This window comes from Leucoraja erinacea, chromosome 23 (genome assembly GCF_028641065.1).
Source record: "Leucoraja erinacea ecotype New England chromosome 23, Leri_hhj_1, whole genome shotgun sequence".
In the NCBI taxonomy this organism is placed as follows: Eukaryota; Metazoa; Chordata; class Chondrichthyes; order Rajiformes; family Rajidae; genus Leucoraja; species Leucoraja erinaceus.
Window position 1 is genome coordinate 33761874 of NC_073399.1, and position 24120 is coordinate 33785993.

The 24120-nt window shown below is 47.3% G+C and overlaps 1 protein-coding gene across 4 annotated transcripts in view; it reads right to left on the reverse strand.

Annotated features, from left to right (window-relative positions):
• The window catches only part of wu:fj29h11 (uncharacterized), a 109021-nt gene that overhangs the window by 21622 nt on the left and 63279 nt on the right, over nucleotides 1–24120 (reverse strand). For all 4 annotated transcript variants that reach the window (XM_055654269.1, XM_055654267.1, XM_055654268.1 and 1 more), the window contains 14 exons: nucleotides 23230–23356; nucleotides 22144–22263; nucleotides 21192–21342; nucleotides 20587–20699; nucleotides 18055–18208; nucleotides 16828–17076; nucleotides 14463–14672; nucleotides 12432–12610; nucleotides 10375–10564; nucleotides 8363–8505; nucleotides 6688–6872; nucleotides 3506–3780; nucleotides 1849–2062; nucleotides 168–345 (listed from right to left, as the gene is read on the reverse strand). In XM_055654269.1, coding sequence (XP_055510244.1) covers nucleotides 168–345; nucleotides 1849–2062; nucleotides 3506–3780; nucleotides 6688–6872; nucleotides 8363–8505; nucleotides 10375–10564; nucleotides 12432–12610; nucleotides 14463–14672; nucleotides 16828–17076; nucleotides 18055–18208; nucleotides 20587–20699; nucleotides 21192–21342; nucleotides 22144–22263; nucleotides 23230–23356 — 2488 coding nt within the window. The remainder of the gene's footprint in view (nucleotides 1–167; nucleotides 346–1848; nucleotides 2063–3505; nucleotides 3781–6687; nucleotides 6873–8362; nucleotides 8506–10374; nucleotides 10565–12431; nucleotides 12611–14462; nucleotides 14673–16827; nucleotides 17077–18054; nucleotides 18209–20586; nucleotides 20700–21191; nucleotides 21343–22143; nucleotides 22264–23229; nucleotides 23357–24120) is intronic.

Genomic DNA, 24120 nt, shown 5'->3' on the forward strand with positions numbered 1-24120 from the left:
GGTTCCCTTATTCCAGGTATAGGACTGTGTATTTACCCAATCTATTCTCATCATGATCTTATACACCTCTATAAGATCACACCCTCATCCTCCTGCGCTCCAAGCAATAGTCGCAGCCTGCCCCAACCTCTCTCTCCCTGTAGCTCAGGCACATCAGCATGAAGCACCTTTAGAAACAGATCCTTCATGTCCTCCTTGTGTCCATAGAAGGGGGCGAGCAGATGCGGTTCCTGCAATGAATCCTTTGCTTCTTGGATTTGCGATTTATACCGGTGGAAAATTTTAGTGGGATCATTCCAACACACTTCTTTCTGATGGAAAAATGTTCCAGGACAATTCAAGTCACTGTTTTAAAAGAAAGACACATGTTAAAACTGCACTGGAATTTTACACAAGGGAAAAAAAACAATTGTTTCCTTCCCTTCAAATCTTGCGACATCTTACAGTATATGTTAGAAACAAATCTTGTTACATCCTACCAACACTTATCTAAGCAACACAGCACAGCAGCTTTCATGATGTCTACATTCTTTTAACTTCTTTCCAGCCATCATTTCATAATTGTTGTCCTTCATTGCATGTGGGAGACAATGTACAGACAGCAAGACGCCACAAACAGCAATGTACTCACCACTGATTCATACCTTTCTGTCATATGTGCTGGAGAGAAAATATTGACTCACTTGAGTCACAGAATCCCACATCGTGGAAATAGGCCCTTCGACCCAACTTGCCCACGCCGACCAACATGTCCCAGCTACACTAGTCTCACCTGCCTGCGTTTGGCCCATATCCCTCTCAACCTGTCCTATCCATGTACCTGTCTAAATTTTTCGTAATCGTTGCGATAGTCCCTGCCGCAAACTACCTCCCGTGGCAGCACATTCCATGCATCCACCACCCTTTGTGTAACAAGTCATCCCTTAAATCCCTATTAAATCTTTTCCCCTTCACCTTAAACCTATGTCCTCTGGTTTTTGATTCCCCTACTCTGGGCAAGAGACTCTATGCATTTACCCGATCTGTTGTTCCTCTCACAATTTTGCAGACCGTTGCAAAATCACCCCTCACCCTCCTCCAGCGCTCCAGGGAGTAAAGTGCTAGCCTGCTCAACCTTACCCTACAGCTCTGTCCCTCAAGTCAAATGAAATGCCAGCATTTATATCACCAGGACTGGAAAACAGAGATGAAATACTGAGGCTCTATAAGGCGCATTTGCAGTACTGCGAGCAATTGGGCCCCATATCTGAGGAAGGACGTGCTGGCTCTGGAGAGAGTCCAGAGGAGGTTTACAAGATTGAATCCAGGAATGTGTGGGTTGGCATATGATGAGCGTTTGACAGCACTGGGCCTGTACACGCTGGAGTTTAGAAGGTTGAGGGGGGGATCTCATTGAAACTTGCAGAGTAATGAAAGGCCTGGATAGAGTGGATGTGGAGAGGATGTTTCCACTGGTGGGAGAGTTTATGATCAGAGGTCACAGCCTCAGAATTAAAGGGGTGCTCTTTTAGAAAGGAGGTGAGGAGGAACTTCTTTAGTCACGGGGTGGTGAATCTGTGGAGCTGTGGAGGACAAGTCAGTGGATATTTTTAAGGCAGAGATGGATAAATTCTTGATTAGAACTGGTGTCAAGGGTTATGGGGAGAAGGCAGGAAAATGGGATTGGGAGGCGGAGATCAGCCCTGATTGAATGGCGGAGTGGACTGGATGGGCTGAATGGCCTAATTCTACACCTATAACTTGTGAGTCCTGGCAACATCCAGGAAAATCTTCTCTGCATTCCTGGCAGCATCTCAGTAAATACTTTTCTTTGAGACATCTGCTGTGAACAGGAAGGAAGGTACATACTTGCTGGGTATGAACACGGCTGGGTATTGTTCAAACAGGTCTTTCAGCTGATTGTGGTTGCAGTTCCTTTCGAAGTAGGCGTAGACCTTGTAAATATGATCAACCTTGGCTCGAAACTCTGCTCCCTGCACATCCCCGGGTTCACTCGGAGTTTTCACACACCACGACTTAAAATGGTTGATCATCATTTCCACAGTTAACGAGCTCTTGATCCCTAAGAAAAGTTTACTTTAGTTCAGACTATCGTCACGTGCAACGAGGTACAGCGAAAGGCCTTTATTGCGTGCTAACCAGTCAGCGGAAACACAGTCCATGAATACAATCGAGCCCTTTACAGTGTACAGATACATGATAAGGCAGGAGAAACTCAGTGGGTGAGGCAGCATCTGAGTTTAGAAAGATGAGAGGGGATCTCATTGAAACGTATAAGATTGTTAAGGGCTTGGACACGTTAGAGGCAGGAGACATGTTCCCGATGTTGGGGGGAGTCCAGAACCAGGGGCCACAGTTTAAAAATAAGGAGTAAGCCATTTAGAACGGAAACACTTTTTCTCACAGAGAGTGGTGAGTCTGTGGAATTCTCTGCCTCAGAGGGCAGTGGAGGCGGGTTCTCTGGATACTTTCAAGAGAGAGCCAGATAGGGCTCTTAAAAAATAGCGGAGTCAGGGGATATGGGGAGAAGGCAGGAACGGGTTACTGATTGGGGATGATCAGCCATGATCATATTGAATGGCGGTGCTGGCTCGACGGGCCGAATGGCCTACTCCTGCACCTATTGTCTATGGAGCAAAGGAATAGGTGACTCGGAAGGGTCTCGACCCGAAACGTTGCCTATTTCCTTCGCTCCATGGATGCTGCTGCACCCGCTGAGTTTCTCCAGCATTTTTGTCTACTTTCGATTTTCCTTCTGCGGTTCCTTCTTAAATATAATAAGGCTTTTTCATCCCGTTCACCCCTGGCAACTTTAATAGCACATAATGTGATTTCACTTAATTATGAACAATGATGATGATTTATGAACAATGAACAGTATACCAGAACCAAACACAGGCGGTCAATGAGAAAAAATACGTACAAATCCACAGTCGACAATTTGACCCACTGGGTAGGCGAAATTTACCCCCCTGAGTTGGGGAAGCTTGTGATAAGGGAATGTGTAGGAAGGAACTGCAGAACCAAGCTGCTTTCAACCAAGGACATACACAAAATGCTGGAGTAACTCAGCGGGACAGGCAGCATCTCTGGAGAGTGGGAATGGGTGACGTTTCGGGTCTGAAGAAGGGTCTCGACTAGAAACGTCGCCTATTGCTTCACGCCAGCTGTACATAACTCCACTATTTGGTGTTTACGAAAGAACTGCAGATGCTGGAAAAATCGAAGGTAGACAAAAATGCCGGAGAAACTCAGCGGGTGAGGCAGCATCTATGGAGCGAAGGAATAGGTGACGTTTCGGGTCGAGACCAGGAAGCATCTATGGAGCGAAGGAATAGGTGACGTTTCGGGTCGAGACCCTTCCGGGTCTCGACCCGAAACGTCACCTATTCCTTCCGGGTCTCGACCCGAAACTCCACCCATTCCTTCGCTCCATGGATGCTGCCTTAGCTGCTGAGTTTCTCCAGCATTTTTGTCTTACCTAAGGTTTAACATTGGTACTTACCGGCGAAAGCAGCAAAAGTGCTCTTCTCGAGAAGCTCACAAGACACGTAGCTAACATTGTCGGCCAAGAGCTCCATTAAATCATTGGATCTCAGGTACGCCTCGATAGGGCGCAGGTAGGCAGGGCGGAACCCGGGACCATCCGCGGCTGGACTGTCGGTGGGTAACCACGGCAAGGTTTTCAGGTAAATGGCAAAGGAAGAATCGACATCGTTCCTCAGCACTTTCTCCTGGCTGTCGAAGACTCTAGCCGAGCAGAACTGAGACAATCTCGATCTGCAAGGAAGAATTAAGAGTTGTTTCATCAATCAATGTAGGCGTGCATTCCTCAGCCAAGATTTCTCACGTTATGTCAAGAGTCAAGTCAAAAGAGTTTAGTGTCACGTGTCCCAAATAGGACAATGAAATTCTTGCTTTGCATCAGCACAACAGAATATAGTAGGCATGACTACAGAACAGATCAGTGTGTCCATATACCATTATATAAATATATACACACATGAATAAATAAGCAGATAAAAGTGCAAATAAACAGATAATGGGCTATTAATGCTAAGAGTTTGTTTCTGTTGAGTTTAATAGCCTGATGGCTGTGGGGAAGTAGCTATTCCTGAACCTTGCAGTCTTCAGGCTCCTGTACCTTCGACCTGAAGGTAGCGGGGAGATGAGTGTGTGGCCTGGATGGTGTGGGTCCTTGATGATGGACATTTTATTTTTTTAATAAGATTTTATCCTGGAACTCTCTCGGCGTTAGACTATATTATGTCGAAGAAAAGAGTCAATGGTTTACTGACATCTGAGGTCTTGCCCCAAACCCACTACTAACATAAACCACTTGTGCTGCTGCTTGTGTCTCCCTCTCTACCAGTACAGAGCAGTGGGTCGCCATCGTCAGAACATCAATGCTCATGAATTGCACCGGGAAGAGAGTGGGGGGGGGGGGGGGGGGGGGGGGGGGGGGGAGGGGGGGTGGGGGGCAGAGGGAGGGAAGGGGGGGACCATCACGCCCCATTGCAGACTGGACTGTCGGTGGAACTAACTACACGGAACATATTCTGCATTCTGTTTTCATAGAAACATAAAAATTGCAGGAAGGCCATTCGGCCCCTTTGAGCCTGCACAGCCATCAATACATGGCTGATCATCCAACTCAGCCTGTCTCCTGCCTTCTCTCTACCCCCTGATCCCTTTAGCCACAAGGGGCCACATCTAACTCCCTCTTAAATATAGCCAATGAACTGGCCTCAGCTACTTTCTGTGGCAGAGAATTCCACAGATTCATCTCTGTGTGAAAAATGTTTTTCTCATCTCGGTCCTAAAACGAATCCTTAAACTGAGTTGTTTCATCAATCAAATCTTCCTAGCCTGTCCACCCCTTAAGAATTTTGCAATTCCTCCTTCTAAATTCTAGCCAAGCCGAGTCTTCCAGTCTTTCTTCGTTTATGTCCTGCTCTCAGTCTGGTACCTTCTCTGTACTCCCTCTATGGCAAGAATGTTTTTCCTCAGATTAGGAGACCAAAACTGCATGCAATCTGTGGTCTCACCAAGGCCCTGTACAACTGCAGTAGAACCTCCCTGCTCCTATACTCAAATCATTTTGCTATGAATGCTAACATACCATTCGCTTTCTTCACTGCCTGCTGCACCTGCATGCCTACTTTCAATGACTGGTGTACCATGACACCCAGGTCTCGTTGCATCTCCCCTTTTCCTAATCGGCCACCATTCAGATAATAGTCTACTTTCCTGTTCTTGCCACCAAAGTGGATAACCTCACATTTATCCACATTATACTGCATCTGCCATGCATTTGCCCACTCACCCAACCTATCCAAGTCACCTTGCAGCCTCCTAGCATCCTCCTCACAGCTAACACTGCCCCCCAGCTTCATGTCATCCGCAAACTTGGAGATGTTGCATTCAATTCCCTCGTCCAAATCATTAATATATATTGTATATATATATTCCCCGTTGCCTATTGTACTAGAGTTTGGCTTACTTGTATCTATGTCTAGATCTCACGCAAAACTAAATTTCACGGTGGCTCGGTAAACGTGACAATAATACCAATGTAATATAATAATCAAGTGCAGGAAAGCAGTAATGGGTACATGATCAGCCACCATTAAAATGACTGGGGAAGGTGACACAAGGGGACTAATGACATGCTGATTTATTTCTGATGCTCTCATTACACAAACAAGTCTTTGAAGACAGATGTTAGAAGGCCACACTCTATATCACTTCATCAACTTACTGCACAGCAGAGGACCAGGCCCTTCGGCCCACAATGTCTGTGCTGAACATAAACTTGCTGTTGCATGGAGCAGTTGAGTCGAGTGGCATAGATACATTTGCAAACGTTGACTTCTCCAATTTGAGGTAACCCTCTCTCCCCATCCCTCCCCCACACTAGCTGTCCTGCCAGTTCCACTGTTCGCATTCATATATCCCTTCACTATCCTCTCTTCCACGGCCAACAATGAATCATTGTGGACTCCACCTGTCCTTGGGTCATCGGTGCCAGGTGTGATTTGTTCTGAACCTTTCCACACCTCTAGTTTCCCCTTTCCCCCGACTCACAGTCTAAAGAAGGGTCTCGACCCAAACCTCCGCCAATTCCTATTCTCCACAGATGCTGCCTGAGCTGCCTGAGCTACTCCAGCTTTTTGTGTCTATCTTCTGCACTGAGGGGAAGCAGGAAATAGACAATAGACAATAGGTGCAGGAGTAGGGCATTCGGCCCTTCGAGCCAGCACCGCCATTCAATGTGATCATGGCTGATCATCCCCAATCAGTACCCAGTTCCTGCCTTCTCCCTATATCCCCTGACTCCACTATCTTTAAGAGCCCTATCCAGCTCTCTCTTGAAAGCATCCAGAGAACCTGCCTCCACCGCCCTCTGAGGCAGAGAATTCCACAGACTCACCACTCTCTGTGAGAAAAAGTGTTTCCTCGTCTCCGTTCTAAATGGCTTACTCCTTATTCTTAAACTGTGGCCCCTGGTTCTAAAGCATGCAAGAGACGTGGGGGGGGGGGGGGGGGAGGGGGGATGGGGGAAGAATGATGCATAGATTAAACAAGGCCGTAGCAATGGAGGCCAGCTTAGGTGCTTGAACAATGTAAAGTCAGGTGAAAGGAGGCAACAAAAGTGGAGAAGAAACTAATTTGGAGTTCACTTACCCCGAGTCCCAGTTTTTGTCAAGAAGTTTGAGTAGGTTCATTCTCTGCATTAGTTTTAACTCTTCGGACAAATCCTGTGTGGTTAGGAGCCCGTGAAGCTCCTCGCAGACATAATCTTCCACGACGTATACATTATCTGCCGTGTCGGGCCAACATTCATAGATAGGTGCCCAGGGGCTGGATGCCTAAAGATCATTTAAAATAAGTACTTTAACAGGTGTCCAAGGTTATGGGGAGAAGGCAGGAGAATGGGGCTAGGAGGGAGAGGTAGATCAGCTATAGAGTGATACAGTGTGGAAACAGGCCCTTCGGCCCAACTTGCCCACACTGGCCAACAATGTCCCTTGTCCCACCTGCCTGCACTTGGTCCATATCCCTCCAAACCTGTCCTATCCATGTACTTGTCTAACTGTTTCTTAAACGTTGGGATAGTCCCAGCCTCCACTACCTCCTCTGGCAGCTTGTTCCATACACCCACCACCCTCTGTGTGAAAAAGTTACCCCTCAGATTCCTATTAAATCTTTCCCCCTTCACCTTAAACCTATGTCCTCTGGTCCTCGATTCCCCTACTCTGGGCAAGACTCTGTGCGTCTACCCGATCTAATCCTCTCATGATTTTGTACACATCTATAAGATCATGATTGAATGGTGGAGTAGACTTGATGGGCCGAATGGCCTAATTCTCCTCCTATCACTTATGGTCTTAACACTCAAGCTTGAGGTTTGGGAAGGATAACGCCAGCTTTAGACCAAATTGGGTGCAATGCAAACAAGCAGGAAGGAGGACAAAAAATGGAATATTTTAGTAGATATAATATTGTGATAGTGTGTAAGGTTCAATCCAGGAAGTCTGAGATATTGCACTTCGGAAGGTCAAATGCAAGGGGATATTATGCAGTTAATGGTAGATCCCTTAATACCATTGATGTACAGAATAGACAATAGACAATAGGTGCAGGAGTAGGCCATTCGGCCCTTCGAGCCAGCACTGCTGGATCATGAGATCCAAATCCATTGCCCCATGGCAGTGGAAACACAGGTAGGTAGAGTGGTAAAGACGTACGGTATGCTTGCCTTCATCGGTCAAAGTATCCTGGTAAACCTCTCCTGCTCTCTGTCCGAAGCCAGCAGATAGATCCATTTAGTTAAGGGGTGACCACTACTGCCTTGGAGGCACGATGCAGCTTTATAGGGCTTTGGCCTGACCGCATTTGGTGTCAAGTGCAGTTGTGGTCACCCCATTACAGAATGGATCTGCTGGCTTTGGACAGAGCGCTGGAGACTGCCTGGTTTAGTGGGCATTTAGTTACAAAGAGAGGCTGGACAAACGGAGATTCATTTCTCCGGAGTTCGAGGGGAAAGCTAATGGACATTTATTAAATGATGAGAGGCATGGGTAGGCTCACGACAGTCAGAATCTTTCTCCTGAGGTGGAAATGTCAAAGATTAGAGGGCAAAGCTTTAAGATCAGAGGGGGCGTGGGGGGAATTTAAAGGAATGAAGGGATATGGGGAAAAGCAGGAATGGGGTACTGTATCCATTTTCCCCAGAGATGCTGCCTGACCCACTGAGTCTTTTTGGGTCTATCTTTGGTACAGCTCATTTTTATGACATCTGTACTGCTCTGTGTTCAGTAAGCCAGCAGGACGACTTGTTTTGTGAAGCAGGACTAACCAGCTCTTGTTTTGTGAAGGTCATTTTTCTCTTTTGAAAAATAAACGAGTCCTGCACGCCGAGTGCAATGAGGAACGTTCTCCAAGCGTCAGTGTCGTGGTCTGTCTTCAGGTAACAAGAGTCCACCAGCACCCAGTCCACACCTAGACATGAAATTAAGTCAATAGAGTTCAGTACAGACATACAATGCAAATACACACCTTCGATTTTCCAGCATCTGCAGTTCCTTCTTGAACAAGGTAGAATTGCTGCCTTACAGCACCAAAGCCTAAGTATTTAATCTTGACGTGTTTAAGAAGGAACTGCAGATGCTGGAGAATCGAAGGTTACACAAAAAAGCTGGAGAAACTCAGCGGGTGCAGCAGCATCTATGGAGCGAAGGAAATAGGCAACGTTTCGTGCCGAAACCCTCCTCTTTAATCTTGACAACGGGTGCTGCCCGTACGGAGTTTTGTACGTTCACCCTGTGACCTGCGTGGGTTTTCTCCGAGATCTCCGGTTTTCTCCCACACTCCAAAGACGTACAGGTTTGTAGGTTAATTGGCTTCGGTCAAGAAATGCAAATTGTCCCCAGTGTGTGCAGGATAGTGTTAGTGTAAGGGGATCGCAGGTTGGCGCTGACTCGGTGGGCCGAAGGGCCTGTTTCCGTGCTGTATCTCTAAACGGAAATGTTTCACCAGAGAATGGTTTGCTGGATTTGCACTATACCCAAACGTAGACATGAGGAACTGCAGATACTGGTTTACAAAAAAAGCGTTAGAGTAACTAATGGGCCCGAATCATCTTACAAGATTTTTTAGGTGATTTTTCAAACACCTGTCATAGTCGCAACAGGTGGACGAAGACCAGAAAAAGGCACGACTCTTTGGGTGACTACTCACGACCATATAGGCGTCACTCCGCAACATGTCTGTATGGCTGTGAGCAGTCGCCCAAAGAGTCGTACCTTTTTCTGGTCGCCGCTGGATTTTCAACATGTTGAACATTTTCGGTGACCTGCTCCAACTATGACGGGTGCCGGCAGTCGCCGAAAATATCATGTAGGTGGGACAGGCCCATCAGTGGGTCAGGCAGAATCTCTGGAGAACATGAACAGGTGACGTTTCGGACAAAAAGGCAGCCAACATCATCAAGGACCCACACCATCCTAGCCACACGCTCATCTCTCCGCTACCATCGGGCAGAAGGTACAGGAGCCTGAAATCTGTTACATCCAGGTTCAGGAACAGCTTCTTCCCCAAAGCCATCAGGCTATTAAACTGGCCAACAAACAGACTCTGAACTGTAACAGCCTATTGCACTTTATCTGTTTATTTATGTGTATATTTCAACAACTAAGTTACAGAGATAGGTTGAATAAGCTAGTGTCTTTATTCTCTGGAGCGCAGAAGGTTAAGGGGGGACTTGATAGAGGTCTTTAAAATGATGAGAGGGATAGACAGAGTTGATGTGGACAAGCTTTTCCCTTTAATAGGGAAGATTCAAACAAGAGGACATGACTTCAGAATTAAGGGACAGACGTTTAGGGGTAATATGAGGGGGAACTTCTTTACTCAGAGAGTGGTGGCGGTGTGGAATGAGCTTCCAGTGGAAGTGGTGGAGGCAGGTTCGTTGGTATCATTTAAAAATAAATTGGATAGGCATATGGATGAGAAGGGAATGGAGGGTTATGGTATGAGTGCAGGCAGGTGGGACTAAGGTAAAAAAGTTGTGTCGGCACGGACTTGTAGGGCCGAGATGGCCTGTTTCCGTGCTGTAATTGTTATATGGTTATATAGTTATATTGAACTGAACTGTTCTGTATTCATGCTTACAATATTCTGTTGTGCTGCAGCAAGCAAGGATTTCATTGTCCTATCTGGGACACATGACAATAAACTCTCTTGACTTGACTAGAATGGCCCCAATGTGAAACGTTGCCTATCCATGTCCTCCAGCGATCAACTGAGTTACTCCAGCACTTTGTGTCTTCATCTGTGTACATGTTCCCTCTCCCCACAATTTTGTTTTACCTGGAAGATCCACGGGCAGGTCAACAACGTTCTTGTATTCGGGTGAAAAGTTGACGTTGACATAGAAGGGGCAGACGAAGCCTTTGCTGGTGAGGATGGGGATGTGAGGTCGGAACTGCTGCAGCTCATTCTCCTGGCAGTGCATCTTGAGGAAGACACCGTAGCTGATCACCACCCCTGGAAGCTTGTTCTGAAAATACACAATGGGTGAGATGGAGTCGTCCAGCACGGAAACAGGCCCTTCAGCCCTACTTGCCCACACCGCCAATAGACAATAGGTGCAGGAGTAGGCCATTCGGCCCTTCGAGCCAGCACCGCCATTCAATGTGATCACGGCTGATCATCCCCAATCAGTACCCCGTTCCTGTCTTCTCCCCATATCCCCTGACTCCACTATTTTCAAGAGCCCTATCTAGCTCTCTCTTTAAAGTATCCAGAGAACCTGCCTCCACCACCCTCTGAGGCAGAGAATTCCACAGACTCACCACTCTCTGTGAGAAAAAATGTTTCCTCGTCTCCGTTCTAAATGGCTTACTCCTTATTCTTAAATTGTGGCCCCTGGTTCTGGACTCCCCCAACATCGGGAACATGTTTCCTGCCTCTAGCGTGTCCAAGCTCTAAACAATCTTATATGTTTCAATGTTTCCCTCTCATCTTTCTAAACTCCAGAGTTTACAAGCCCAGCTGCTCCATTCTCTCAGCATATGACAGTCCCGCCATCCCGGGCATTAACCTTGTAAACCTACGCTGCACTCCCTCAATAGCAAGAATGTCCTTCCTCAAATTAGGGGACCAAAACTGCACACAATAATAATAATAATAATAATAATAATAATAATAATAATAATAAATTTTATTTATGGGCGCCTTGCAAGAGTCTCAAGGACACCGTACAAACATTTTGCAGGTAGAGGATAAACATGTAAGGGGAATGAAATAAATAGTAGAGACATGACTAGTACACAAAGTAATGACAGAATTCAATACAAAACACAATAATAAGGCAATTAATGCACAGATGAAAAGGGAGGGGGACGTGGGGCTAAGGATAGGCAGAGGTGAAGAGATGGGTCTTGAGGCGGGACTGGAAGATGGTGAAGGACACGGAATTGCGGATCAGTTGGGGGAGGGAGTTCCAGAGCCCGGGAGCTGCCCTGGAGAAGGCTCTGTCCCCAAAACTGCGGAGGTTAGACTTGTGGATGGAGAGGAGACCGGCTGATGTGGATCTGAGGGACCGTGAGGGTTGGTGGGGGGAGAGAAGGTCAATACTCCAGGTGTAGTCTCACTAGGGCTCTGTACAACTGCAGAAGGACCTCTTTGCTCCCTAGTCCCACCTGCTTGTGTTTGGCCCACATCCCTCTAGATCCCTCCTATCCATGCACCTGTCTAAATGTTTCTTAAAAATGTCGATAGCCCCAACCTCAACGACCTCCTCCGGCAGCTCGTTCCATGCACCCACCACCCTCTGTGTGAAAATGTTACCCCTCAGTTTCCTATTAAATCTACCCCCCCCCACTTACACATATGTCCTTCTTCTTCTTGCGTATGGCGTACGCAGCCTAAAGTTGTAGGACAACATGTTCTATTCGACCTTATTTGATTGTGCACACCGGGTTGATTGCATTCGTCAAAACTGGGCGGACCACGTGAAGGTTGCAACCTCCCACCCCAACCTATGTCCCCTGGTTCTCGATTTCCCCACTCTAAGCAAGAGGCTATGTGTGTCTACCCAATGTGTTCCTCTCATGATTTTGTGTAGAAGGGGGGAGTTACTAGTGTTGTTCTCAAATCCTAACCTGTCGCAACTGCACGTGTCATGGAGAGAAAGAGAAAATTAGCGACGAGCATGGGGGGGATGCAATACGCAGACATTATTATGAAGTGGTGCACTGACTGATGACTTCCTTTATGACTAGTTGATTAAGAAGGAACTGCAGATGCTGGAAAAATCGAAGGTAGACAAAAATGCTGGAGAAACTCGGCGGGTGAGGCAGCATCTATGGAGCGAAGGAATAGGTGAGGTTTCGGGTCGAGAGCGGACATTTAAAATGAATCACCTTCCATTTTTGGTCCTTTAAATTGGGTAGTATGTGTTCATGCACGACTGTGTCTGGCTGAAGATAATGAACATCCATCTTCTCCAGCAGCTTGCGGACTTGTGAGTTGCCCAGATTGTCAAGGCATGAAAGCACGTCGGGGTGGATGGTCTTTAGATCCAGATAGAGGTCTTGCAAGCCTGTTTGGAGAAGCCACAACTGTGACAGTGCTCAGCTTTACATTGCACAACATCAGCTACAACCACCAGATACAAATTAAAAAGGACTTACATTCATGACACGATTTTTTTTATTAATTGATTGAAAGATATCACATGGAAAGAGGCCCTTCAGCCCACCGAGTCCGTGTCGACCATCCATCACCCGCTCACACTAGTTCTATGTTATCCCACTTTCTCATCCACTCCCGACACACTTGGGGGCAATTTACATACAAACCCGCACGTCTTTGGGATGTGGGAGGAAAACCGAAGCACCCGGACGGAGGAAACCCAGGCGGTCACAGGTAGAACATGCAAACTCCACAATGACAGCACCCGAGGTCAGGATTGAAGCAGGGCCCCTGGCGCTGTGAGGCAGCAGCTCTACCCGCTGGGCCATCGTTTACATTTGTTACTTCAAGGATTGCTCTGGCTTTTTCCCATCCCCTCCCTCCCAAGACCAGCAGCACAATCGAGGACCAGTCTCACTCCAGCCACTCCCTCTTCTCCCCTCTCCCCTCTCCCATCGGGCAAGAGGTACAGAAGGGTGAAAACGCACGCACACCTCCAGATTCTGGGACTGTTTATTCCCGGCTGTTATCAGGCAACTGAACCATCCAACCACAACTAGAGAGTAGTCCTGAACTACTATCTACCTCATTGGAGACCTTCGGACTATCCTTGATCAGACTTTACTGGGTTTATCTTGCACTAAATGTTATTACCTTACTCATGTATCTGTACACTGTGAACGGCTCGATTGTAAACATGTATTATCTTTCCGCTGACTGGTCAGCACGGAACAAAAGCTTTTCACTGCACCACGGCACACGTAACAATATTCGAGGATGTGCCGGCTCTGGAGAGGGTCCAGAGGAGGTTTACAAGAATTATCCCAGGAATGAGTGGGTTAACATATGATGAGCGTTTGACAGCACTGGGCCTCTACTCGCTGGAGTTTAGAAGAATGAGGGGGGGGTGGAGACCTCATTGAAACGTACAGAATAGTGAAAGGCCTGGATGGAGTGGATGTGGAGAGGATGTTTCCACTAGTGGGAGAGTCCAGGACCAGGGGTCATGGCCTCAGAATTAAAGGACGTTCTTTTAGGAAGGACATGAGGAGAAATGTCTTTAGTCAGAAGGTGGCGAATCTGTGGAATTCTTTGCCACAGAAGGCAGTGGAGGCAAAGTCAGCAGATATTTTTAAGGCAGAGATAGATAAATTCTTGATTAGTGCGGGTGTCAGGGGTTATGGGCAGAAGGCAGGAGAATGGGGTTAGGAGGGAGAGATAGATCAGCCGTGATTGAATGGTGTTGACGATGGGCCGAATGTCCTAATTCTACTCCTATCACTTATGGCCGTATGATGTTTCCACTAGTGGGAGAGTCTAGGACTAGAGGTCACAGCCTTAGAATTAAAGGATGTTCTTTAGGAAGGAGATGAGGAGGAATTTCTTTCGTCAGAGGGTGGCGAAACTGTGGAATTGTTTGCCACAGAAGGCTGAGGAGGCCACAAGTCAGTGGATATTTTAAGGCAGAGATGGATAGATTCTTGATTCCAGGTGTCAGAGGTTATGGTGAGAAGGCAGGAGAATGGGGTTTGAAGGGAGAGACAGATCAGCCATGACTGAATGGCGGAGTAGACTCAATGGGCCAAATGGCCTAATTCTACTCCTATCACTTATGATCTTATGAAACTAAACTGAAGACCTTGGATACACTCACAAATCTGCAAAGCAACAAATAGACAACAGACACAGTGCAGGAGCCGGCCATTCGGCCCTTGTAGTGTTGGATATTGCACAATAGATCCATAACGTGAAGCGATTACCTGGAGTCGGCTTTGTAAACTGTTCATTCTCTTTATCATAAAGGGGGAAGAATATGGCCTGATCTTTCCATGCTGCCATGCTTCCATCGGCAAGAGGAATGATTGGCACGGATTTCAGATCCTCAATGAACTGGTCCGAGTTCCCGTACTCTTGTTCAAGGCTACGATAGTTGCACACCAGTAACTTTGCAATTTTCTTCATCACACCATCTAAATCAGGGAAAGTTGGCACTATTATCGTCACAAAATGTTCGAGATAAATCAACCAAATGTTTTTAATTCGCCCACATTTATGTTTCAAATCTTTCGTGGGAGAGATGAGCCCCTCCCATTCCGAATCCGACCTTTCTGTCCTGGGCCACCTCTACGGCCAGAGTGAGCACCACCGGAGATTGGAGGAGCAGCACCTGATATTCCGCTTGGGCAGTCTGCACCCTAGCGGCATAAACATTGAATTCTCCAATTTCCGGTAGCCCTTGCTGTCTCCTCCCCTTCTCAGCTCTCCCTCAGCCCTCTGGCTCCTCCTCTTCCTTTCTCCTTTCTTCTCCCCACCCTACATCAGTCTGAAGAAGGGTCTCGGCCCAAAAAGTTGCCTATTTCCTTCACACCATAGATGATGCCTCACCTGCTCAGTTTCTTCAGCATTTTTGTCTATCTCCCGACCTTAAATGTCACCTATCCATGTTCTACAGAGATGCTACCTGACCGACTGGGTTACTCCAGCACATTGTGTCTATCCTCGGTGTAAACCAGCATCTGCAGTTCCTTCCTAAACTCAGAATTGTGGAGGTAGTCGAGTCCCTGAAGTCCGAAGAAGGGTCTCGACCCGAAACATCACCCATTCCTTCTCTCCAGAGATGCTGCCCGTTGCTCCAGCATTTTGTGTCTATCTTTGATTAAAACCAGCATCTGCAGTTCTTTCCTACACATTTTGTCTGCTCCACTGCGAAATCTCCTCAAGGTATGTCTACTTTGAAGAAGTTCTCCTCCTCTCTCCGACGAGAGTTCAGCAACATCCTCTCTCACTGCCCCCCCCACCCCCACCCCATCTGTGATTCCTCTTTCCCTCCGTAACAAGTCTGAAGAAGGGTCTCGACCTGAAACGTCACCCATTCCTTCTCTCCAGAGATGCTGCCTGTCCTGCCGAGTTACTCCCGCATTTTGCGTCTATCTCCAATTTTTGGTTTAAAACTACCTTCCTGTGTCCAAGAACATTTTAAAGATAAAATTGTTGCATCAATAGACAATAGGTGGAGTAGGCCATTCGGCCCTTCGAGCCAGCACCACCATTCGATGTGATCATGGCTGATCATCCCCCATCAGTACCCCGTTCCTGCCTTCTCCCCATATCCCCTGACTCCACTATCTTTAAGAGCCCTATCTAGCTCTCTCTTGAAAGCATCCACAGAACCTGCCTCCACCGCCCTCTGAGGCAGAGAATTCCACAGACTCACCACTCTCTGTGAGAAAAAGTGTTTCCTCGTCTCCGTTCTCAATGGCTTACCCCTTATTCATAAACTGTGGCCCCTGATTCTGGACTCCCCCAACATCGGGAACATGTTTCCTGCCTCTAGCGTGTCCAAACCCTTAACAATCTTATATGTTTCAATGAGATCCCCTCTCATCTTTCTAAACTCCAGAGTGTACAAGTCCAGCTGCTCCATTCTCTCGGGGGGGGGGGGGGGGGTGCCTGCTGTTAAGGCTGTTTGGTGAACTTTCTTTTAACTCTGTCGAACCAACACACGGGGACACTAGTGTACTGCCTCGGTGACGACTGCTGTATGATTTTACCAGGTTGAACATCTGACTGTGCCTAGGTACAAGTGACAATAACCGAACGTATCATTGAACCACCCGCCAGATGGAGCTCAGGGCCCGGCAGACATTGACGCAGACAACAACCTGGCTGCTCAACACCTGGTTTGAGATCTAACTATTCCTTTGGCTTATGTTTCATTCGCTAGAAGAAGAAGACTCCATACCAACATGCTGCTTTGGGATCAGGACATAGAAACATTCGGCCCTTCGAGCCTGCACCGCCATTCAATATGATCATGGCTGATCATCCAACTCAGTATCCTGTACCTGCCTTCTCTCCATACCCCCTGATCCCTTTAGCCACAAGGGCCACATCCAACTCCCTCTTAAATATAGCCAATGAGCTGGCCTCAACTACTTTCTGTGGCAAAGAATTCCACAGATTCACCACTCTCTGTGTGAAAACAAATGTTCTTATCTCGGTCCTAAAAGACTTCCCCCTTATCCTTAAACTGTGACCCCTTGTTCTGGACCCAACATCGGGAACAATCTCCATCGGGGACATCTTGGGTAACTTATAAAAACAAGAAAAGGTTGAGTTAGGTACCATTGAATGGAGAGTTGGTCTCTGCAAGCTCCTTGGCAATGGCTTTGGTGATGGCAATGATGTCGGTGCTGCTGAGCTTGTGTATACCAAGTGCAGAGACCAGGGCCGGACTGAGAGAAGACAGAAGCACTGGGTTTAGGTAAGCCAAGCTCAGGTGTTTCTCCAGAAGTTCTGCGGTGATCACCTCTTGTACCAAGATGTCGTGTGTGATGGCAATCTGCGAGGGCAATCTGTATTCAATCCTGCCGGCTGCAACGACAGAATCACAGGATGAAGACCATATACAAACTGCAGGCTGCCTTTGCAGCTGTTTCACCTCCAGATACCATGCACTGTTTGCAATGAAGTGAAAGAGGGAGAGGGGGAGCGAGAGAGAGAGAGACAGAGAGGGGGAGGGAGAGCAGAGAGGGGGAACGAGAGAGAGAGACAGACAGGGGGAGAGAGAGAGACAGAGAGAGAGAGAGAGAGAGAGAGAGAGAGAGAGAGAGAGAGAGAGAGAGATAGAAAGAGAGAGAGAGGGGGAGAGGGAGAGAGAGAGAGAGAGAGAGAGATATATATAGGGATAGAGAGAGAGAGGGTAGAGATAGAGATAGAGATAGAGATAGAGAAACATAGAAAATAGGTGCATGACGAGGCCATTCGAGCAGCACGCCATTCATCGTGATCATGGCTGATCGTCCCCTATCAATAACCCGTGCCTGCCTTCTCCCCATATCCCTTGATTCCACTAGACCCTAGAGCTCTATCTAACTCTCTCTTAAATCCATCCAGTGACCTGGCCCCCACTGCCCTCTGTGGCAGGGAATTCCACAAATTCACAACTCTCTGGGTGAAAATGTTTTTTCTCACCTCAGTCTTAAATGGCCTCCCCTTTATTCTAAGACTGTGGCCCCTGGTTCTGGACTCGCCCAACATTGGGAACATTTTTCCTGCATCTAGCTAGTCCAGTCCTTTTATAATTTTATATGTTAGAGAGAGAGAGAGAGAAAGAGAGAGATGGGGGAGAGAAGGATAGAGAAAGAAAGAGACTAACTAGGCAGAACAAATATGTTACTAAACTATCAAATCCAAAACCAGATCTCAATTAGTTTGACCTGGATTGCAACATTCCAGTTTGTATTCTGCTATTGGCAGTGTAATTTTCATGTTTCAAATGATTCAGCAAACTGGACTGTATGAATGAATTGTCATTTTAATTCCCATTTACTCAGTGTCAGTATACTTTACCTTTGTCTTCTGCTATTGGCAAACAGGGTTTTGCTCTAAGGATCTGAATAATTTGCCCGGCAACAGGTCGGAAGAAATCCAAGATCTCGTCTGGTAGTGGAATGAATGGCAGGAAATGGCAGAGTCCCTCCAGGCCATCAAAGCTGGGATGGTTCTGCAAAGGTATTAAAAGGAGACTTGTGTCATATTGCTTTCTGCAGGGATTAACATCAAAAATATTTCACTCCTTGTAAAGTGTGTTGTAAAGGGGCAGTCACGGTGGCGCAGCGGTAGAGTTGCTGCCTTACAGGGCCGGAGAACCAGGTTCGATCCCGACTGCGGGCGCTGTCTGGGTGGAGTTTGCACGTTCTCCCTGTGACCTGCGTGGGTTTTCTCCAAAATCTTCGGTTTCCTCCCACACTCCAATGATGTACAGGTTTGTAGGCTAATTGGCTTGGTGTAAATGTAAATTGTCTCTAGTGTGTATTGGGTAGTGTCAGTGTGCGGGGAATGCTGGTCGGTGCGGACTCGGTGGGCCGAAGGGCCTGTTTCCGTGCTGTATCTCCAAACTAAACACTTTGTGATATTTTACACAATGGAGAGTCCCATTATACTTTAGTCATGGTGTTAGAGATACAGCAGGGGGAAAACAGGCCATTCGGCCCACCGAGTCCTCGCCGATCAGCGGTCACCCATGCGCTAGCACTATCCTACACACTAGGGACAATTAACCTGCATGTCTTAGGAATGTGGGAGGAAACCAGAGCACCCGGAGAAAACCCACGTGGTCACAGAAGTGCAAGCGCCACACAGACATTCCCCGAGGTCAGGATCAAACGTATTCAGCAACTCTACTGCTGTGCCACCGTGCTTCCCATTCTCTACAACCAAACTGTTACCCAGTGCATCAATTTGTTTAAATTGTTACCGCCTTCAGAAAGCACTGCTGTTACCTCTACATGAATTATAATCCTATTACAAATCGCCATACAATAAACTTAGAGGGAGATTCCGCCATATAAATGTAAACCTCATTGCCTCTGAGGTGTTTTGGTGGCCATGACAACTGGCATCCTGATTTGGATGAAGACAAAAGAACTGAGTTGATGCAGACTTGTCATTTCAGCTGTGACGAGGTTCAAATGCCATGAATGAGTGAAAACACAAAGTGCTGGAGTAACTCAAAGACCAGGCAGCATCTGCGGAGACAATGGACTATTCTAGCACTCTGTGTGTTTCGCTCATGGTTGCAGCATCTGCAGTTTCTTGTGTCTCCAATGCTGTAAACAATCCCACTTTTCAAACCACCACTACATCAACTGCAGATGACACAAAGCTGGGTGGCAGTGTGAACTATGAGGAGGATGCTATGAGAATGCAGGGTGACTTGGACAGGTTGGGGGAGTGGGCAGATGCATGGCAGATGAAGTTTAATGCGTACAAATGTGAGGTTATCCACTTTGGTAGCAAAAACAGGAAGGCAGATTACTATCTAAATGGCGTCAAGTTGGGAAGAGGGGAAGTACAACGGGATCTGGGGATCCTTGTAGATCAGTCTATGAAAGTAAGCAAAAAAGCTGGAGAAACTCAGTGGGTGCAGCAGCATCCATGGAGCGAAGGAAAAAGGCAACGTTTCGTGCCGAAACCCTTCTTTAGAGGGTTTCGTCCCAAAACGTTGCCTTTTTCCTTCGCTCCATAGATGCTGCTGCACCCGCTGAGTTTCCCCAGCATTTTTGTGTACATTCGATTTTCCAGCATCTGCAGTTCCTTCTTAAACACTATGAAAGTAAGCATGCAGGTACAGCAGGCAGTGAAGAAAGCGAATGTCATGTTGGCCTTTATAACAAGAGGAATTGAATATAGGAGCAAAGAGGTCCTTCTGCAGTTGTACAGAGCCCTAGTGAGACGACACCTGGAGTATTGTGTGCAGTTTTGGTCCCCTAATTTGAGGAAGGACATTCTTGCTATTGAGGGAGTGCAGCGTAGGTTTACAAGGTTAATTCCCGGAATGGCGGGACTGTCATATGCTGAGAGAATGGAGCAGCTGGGCTTGTACACGCTGGAGTTTAGAAGGATAAGAGGGGATCTCATTGAAACATATAAGATTGTCAAGGGTTTGGACACGCTAGAGGCAGGAAACATGTTCCCGATGGTGGGGGAGTCCAGAACCAGGGGCCACAGTTTATGAATAAGGAGTAAGCCATTTAGAACGGAGACGAGGAAACACTTTTTCTCACAGAGAGTGGTGAGTCTGTGGAATTCTCTGCCGCAGAGGGCGGTGGAGGCAGGTTCTCTGGATGCTTTCAAGAGAGAGCTAGATAGGGCTCTTAAAAATAGCGGAGTCAGGGGATATGGGGAGAAAGCTGGAACGGGGTACTGATTGGTGATGATCAGCCATGATCACATTGAATGGCGGTGCTGACTCGAAGGGCCGAATGGCCTACTCCTGCACCTATTGTCTATTGTGTATTATCCCCAATTTCGGAAAACACCAAAATGAAAAGACGTTGTTATTTTGAGAAAGCAAAAAAAACAACCCAGCGCAACAATTACATTGAATGTTTCCATGGCTTTCAGAAACAACTGTGGGATTTCGGAGCGAAGCCACTGGTTCCATGGACTGTCCCGGTCAATATCTTCACGGGAGGATGGGATATCAAAATCACCTGTGGATAGAGAGATACAGAAAGATTGACCAAAAACTGGAAGAACAAAATCAAACACCAGCTCTTGTTATTCTTCTTTAAACGGACTCATTACATTAATAGGGAACGTTCATGTTCATAAATTATAGGAATAGAATTAGGCCGTTCGGCCCATCACGTCTACTCCACCATTCAAGCACGGATGATCTATCTTTCAGCCATGATCTCAACCCCATGGCCTACTCCTGCACCTAATTTCTATGTTTTTTTCCCCTCTCAACCCCATTCTCCTGCCTTCTCCCCGTATCCCATTGCATTAAAAATGGTGCTATGCAGAGAATTCTGGAGTAACTCAGCGGGACAGGCAGCAACTCTAGAGAAAAGGTATGGATGGCGTTTTGGGTTGAGACCTGAAACGTCACCCATTCCTTCTCTCCAGAGATGCTGCCTGTCCCGCTGAGTTTCTCCAGCATTTTTGTTTCTAGGAGGTTGTTATTAATTGGTTTAAAGGACCTTGTATGATGAAGCGGAACCCAAAGCTCCTCAAGGGCAAGAAGGCAAAGACGGGCTGTTTCTCAGGTTGGCTCCTTGGTCTCTGGCTCCTCTTCTCAGTGACTAGTTTAAAGGCAAGAGCCAGCTCAGTGCATTCCACATTGTCTTTAATCTGCAAACACAGAAACAGGATTGTATTGATCCAGTACATCAGGACATAAGAGTGATACAGTGAAACATAGAGAGAGGGCGAGAGGGAGAGGGAGGGAGAGGGAGGGAGAGGGAGGGGAGGGGGGGGGAGAATAAGGGGAGAGGGGGGGGGGGGGAGGGAGGGGGGGGAGGGAGAGGGGGAGGGGGAGGGGGAGGGAGAGGGGGAGGGAGAGGGGGAGGGAGAGGGGGGAGGGGGACACTCATTCCTTCTCTCTCTCGCTCGCTCTTTCTCCCGCTCTCAGTTCAGGGAGAGAGAGGCTGGGGAGAGAGGGAGAGGGAGAGGGGGAGAGAGAGAGAGAGATAGAGATAGAGAGAGAGAGGTGGAGAGATAGAGAGAGAGAGAGAGATAGTGAGAGATGGAGAGAGGGAGATAGGGGGAGGAGAGATGGAGATGGGGGGAAGGGATAGAGAGAGTGTAGACGCTGAAAGCTGGAGCATAAACAAAGTGCTGGAGGGTCAGGCAGCATCCGTGGAGGGAATGGACACATGATGATTTGGGTCGGGACCCTTCCTCAGATTGATCAGTCCCTCCACAGATGCTGCCTGACCCGCTGAGTTCGCCCAGCATTTTGTCTTTTTGCTCGAGATTCTGCACAAGTCGCTCAATGTACACAGGAGACAAGACACAAAATGTTGGTAAACTCAGCAGGACAGCCGGCCAGCAGCTCTGGAGAGAAGGAACGGGTAATGTTTCGGGTCGAGACCCTTCTTCAGACGACACAGAGTACACAGAGCTTGAGTAGCAGAATGAACAATAGCTGACCTTTCTTGCATCAAGAATGCTCTTGACCACCAGCCAGTGATCAGCTCCCGTCCTGTGTTTCACCTCCAAGATGTTGTTAGCAAGGTCCTTCCGCGTCACCAGAAAATCCTGACCCTTTACCTGTTTAGATAATATGTCGTTTACATTTCTTTTCAACTTACTGAATAAAATGAAGACAGGTGATTTAGCTTAGTGGGACGACAGATGGCACAATGGGCTAAGTGTTCGGCTGGCGACCGGAAGGTAGCCGGTTCGAATCCCGCTTGGAGTGCACACTATCCTTGGGGCAAGACACTTCACCCACCTTTGCCTGAGTGTAAATGTAATGTAATTATGTGAAGCACTTTGGGGTCAATGCAAGTTGACTAAAAATGTGCTATATAAGTAAGATTATTATTATTATTATTATTATTATTATGCATCAGCATGGTGCTATCATGCAATAGTTGTGTTTCTATAAATCCTGTGTAGTAGAAAATAAGCTGCTATGTGCTATTTTCAACGTTCATAACCATAACCAATAAGGCCATTCGGCCCATCAAGTCCACGATCGTGGCTGATCTATCTCTCCCTCCTAACCCCACTCTCCTGCCTTCTCCCTATAACCCCGATACGCGTACTGATCAAGAATCTATCTATCTCTGCCTTAAAAATATCCACTGACTTGTGGCCTCCACAGCCGTCTGTGGCAAAGAATTCCACAGATTCACCACCCTCTGGCTAAAGAAATTCCTCCTATATGGCAAACACCATAAGAAGCTCTCTTCAAAACTTTTCTTGAACATCACAGCGAGATAAAATGCCGGGATGCTCGCAGCAGCTTCAATTATAAGCTTACGATGACAATAGACAATAGGTGCAGGAGTAGGCCATTCGGCCCTTCGAGCTAGCACTGCCATTCAATGTGATCATGGTTGATCATCCACAATCAGTATCCTGTTCCTGCCTTCTCCCCATATCCCCTGACTCCGCTATCTTTAAGAGCCCGATCTAGCTCTCTCTTGAAAGCATCCAGAGAACCCGCCTCCACCGCCCTCTGAGGCAGAGAATTCCGCAGATGAGCAAAAACATTTTAAAAAACATTACCTTGTTAATGATTGTAATGGAACGGAGTCTGTGCAGGAACAAGAGCAGCGAAGGGTCGATGTCGTGGAATAAATTTTGCATTTGCTGGTTCTGTGGCTTGAGTGGAAGAACGATCTTTGTTGTCCACCTGAGAAATTAGAATCAAACACATAAAGGGCAATGAAGACAGAAAACTCATCAGTATATTACAGAAACAAGGAAGATGCTGGTTTACCAAGCAAGGGTGCAAAATGCTGGAGTAACTCAGCGGGTCAGGCAGCATCTGTGGAGAACATGGATAGGTGACGTTTCACAGAGTGCTGGAGTAACTCAGCGGGTCAGGCAGCATCTGTGGAGAACATGGATAGGTGACGTTTCACAGAGTGCTGGAGTAACTCAGGGGGTCAGGCAGAATCTGTGGAGAAAATGGATAGGTGACGTTTCACAGAGTGCTGGAGTAACTGAAGGTCTCGACCCAAAACGTCTCCTATTCCTTCACTCCAGAGATGCTGCCTCACCCGCTGAGTTACTCCAGCATGTTGTGTCTATCTTCGATGAGAACCAGCATCTGCAGTTCCTTCCTGCACAGTCACAGCTACTAGATGCTGGGGCTACAATCTCCCAAAATTGTCACCATCTTACGTAAACAAGGAACTGCAGAGGCTGGTTTACACAAAAGGACACAAAGTGCTGGAGTAATTCAGCGGGTGCAGCAGCAGCATCTATGGAGCTAAGGAAATAGGCAACGTTTCGGGTTAAAACGTTGCCTATTTCCAGAAGGTTTTCGGCCCGAAACGTTGCCTATTTCCTTAGCTCCATAGATGCTGCTGCACCATAACTCAGTGGGTCAGGCAGCATCTGTGGAGAACATGGATAGGTGACGTTTCACAGAGTGCTGGAGTAACTCAGCGG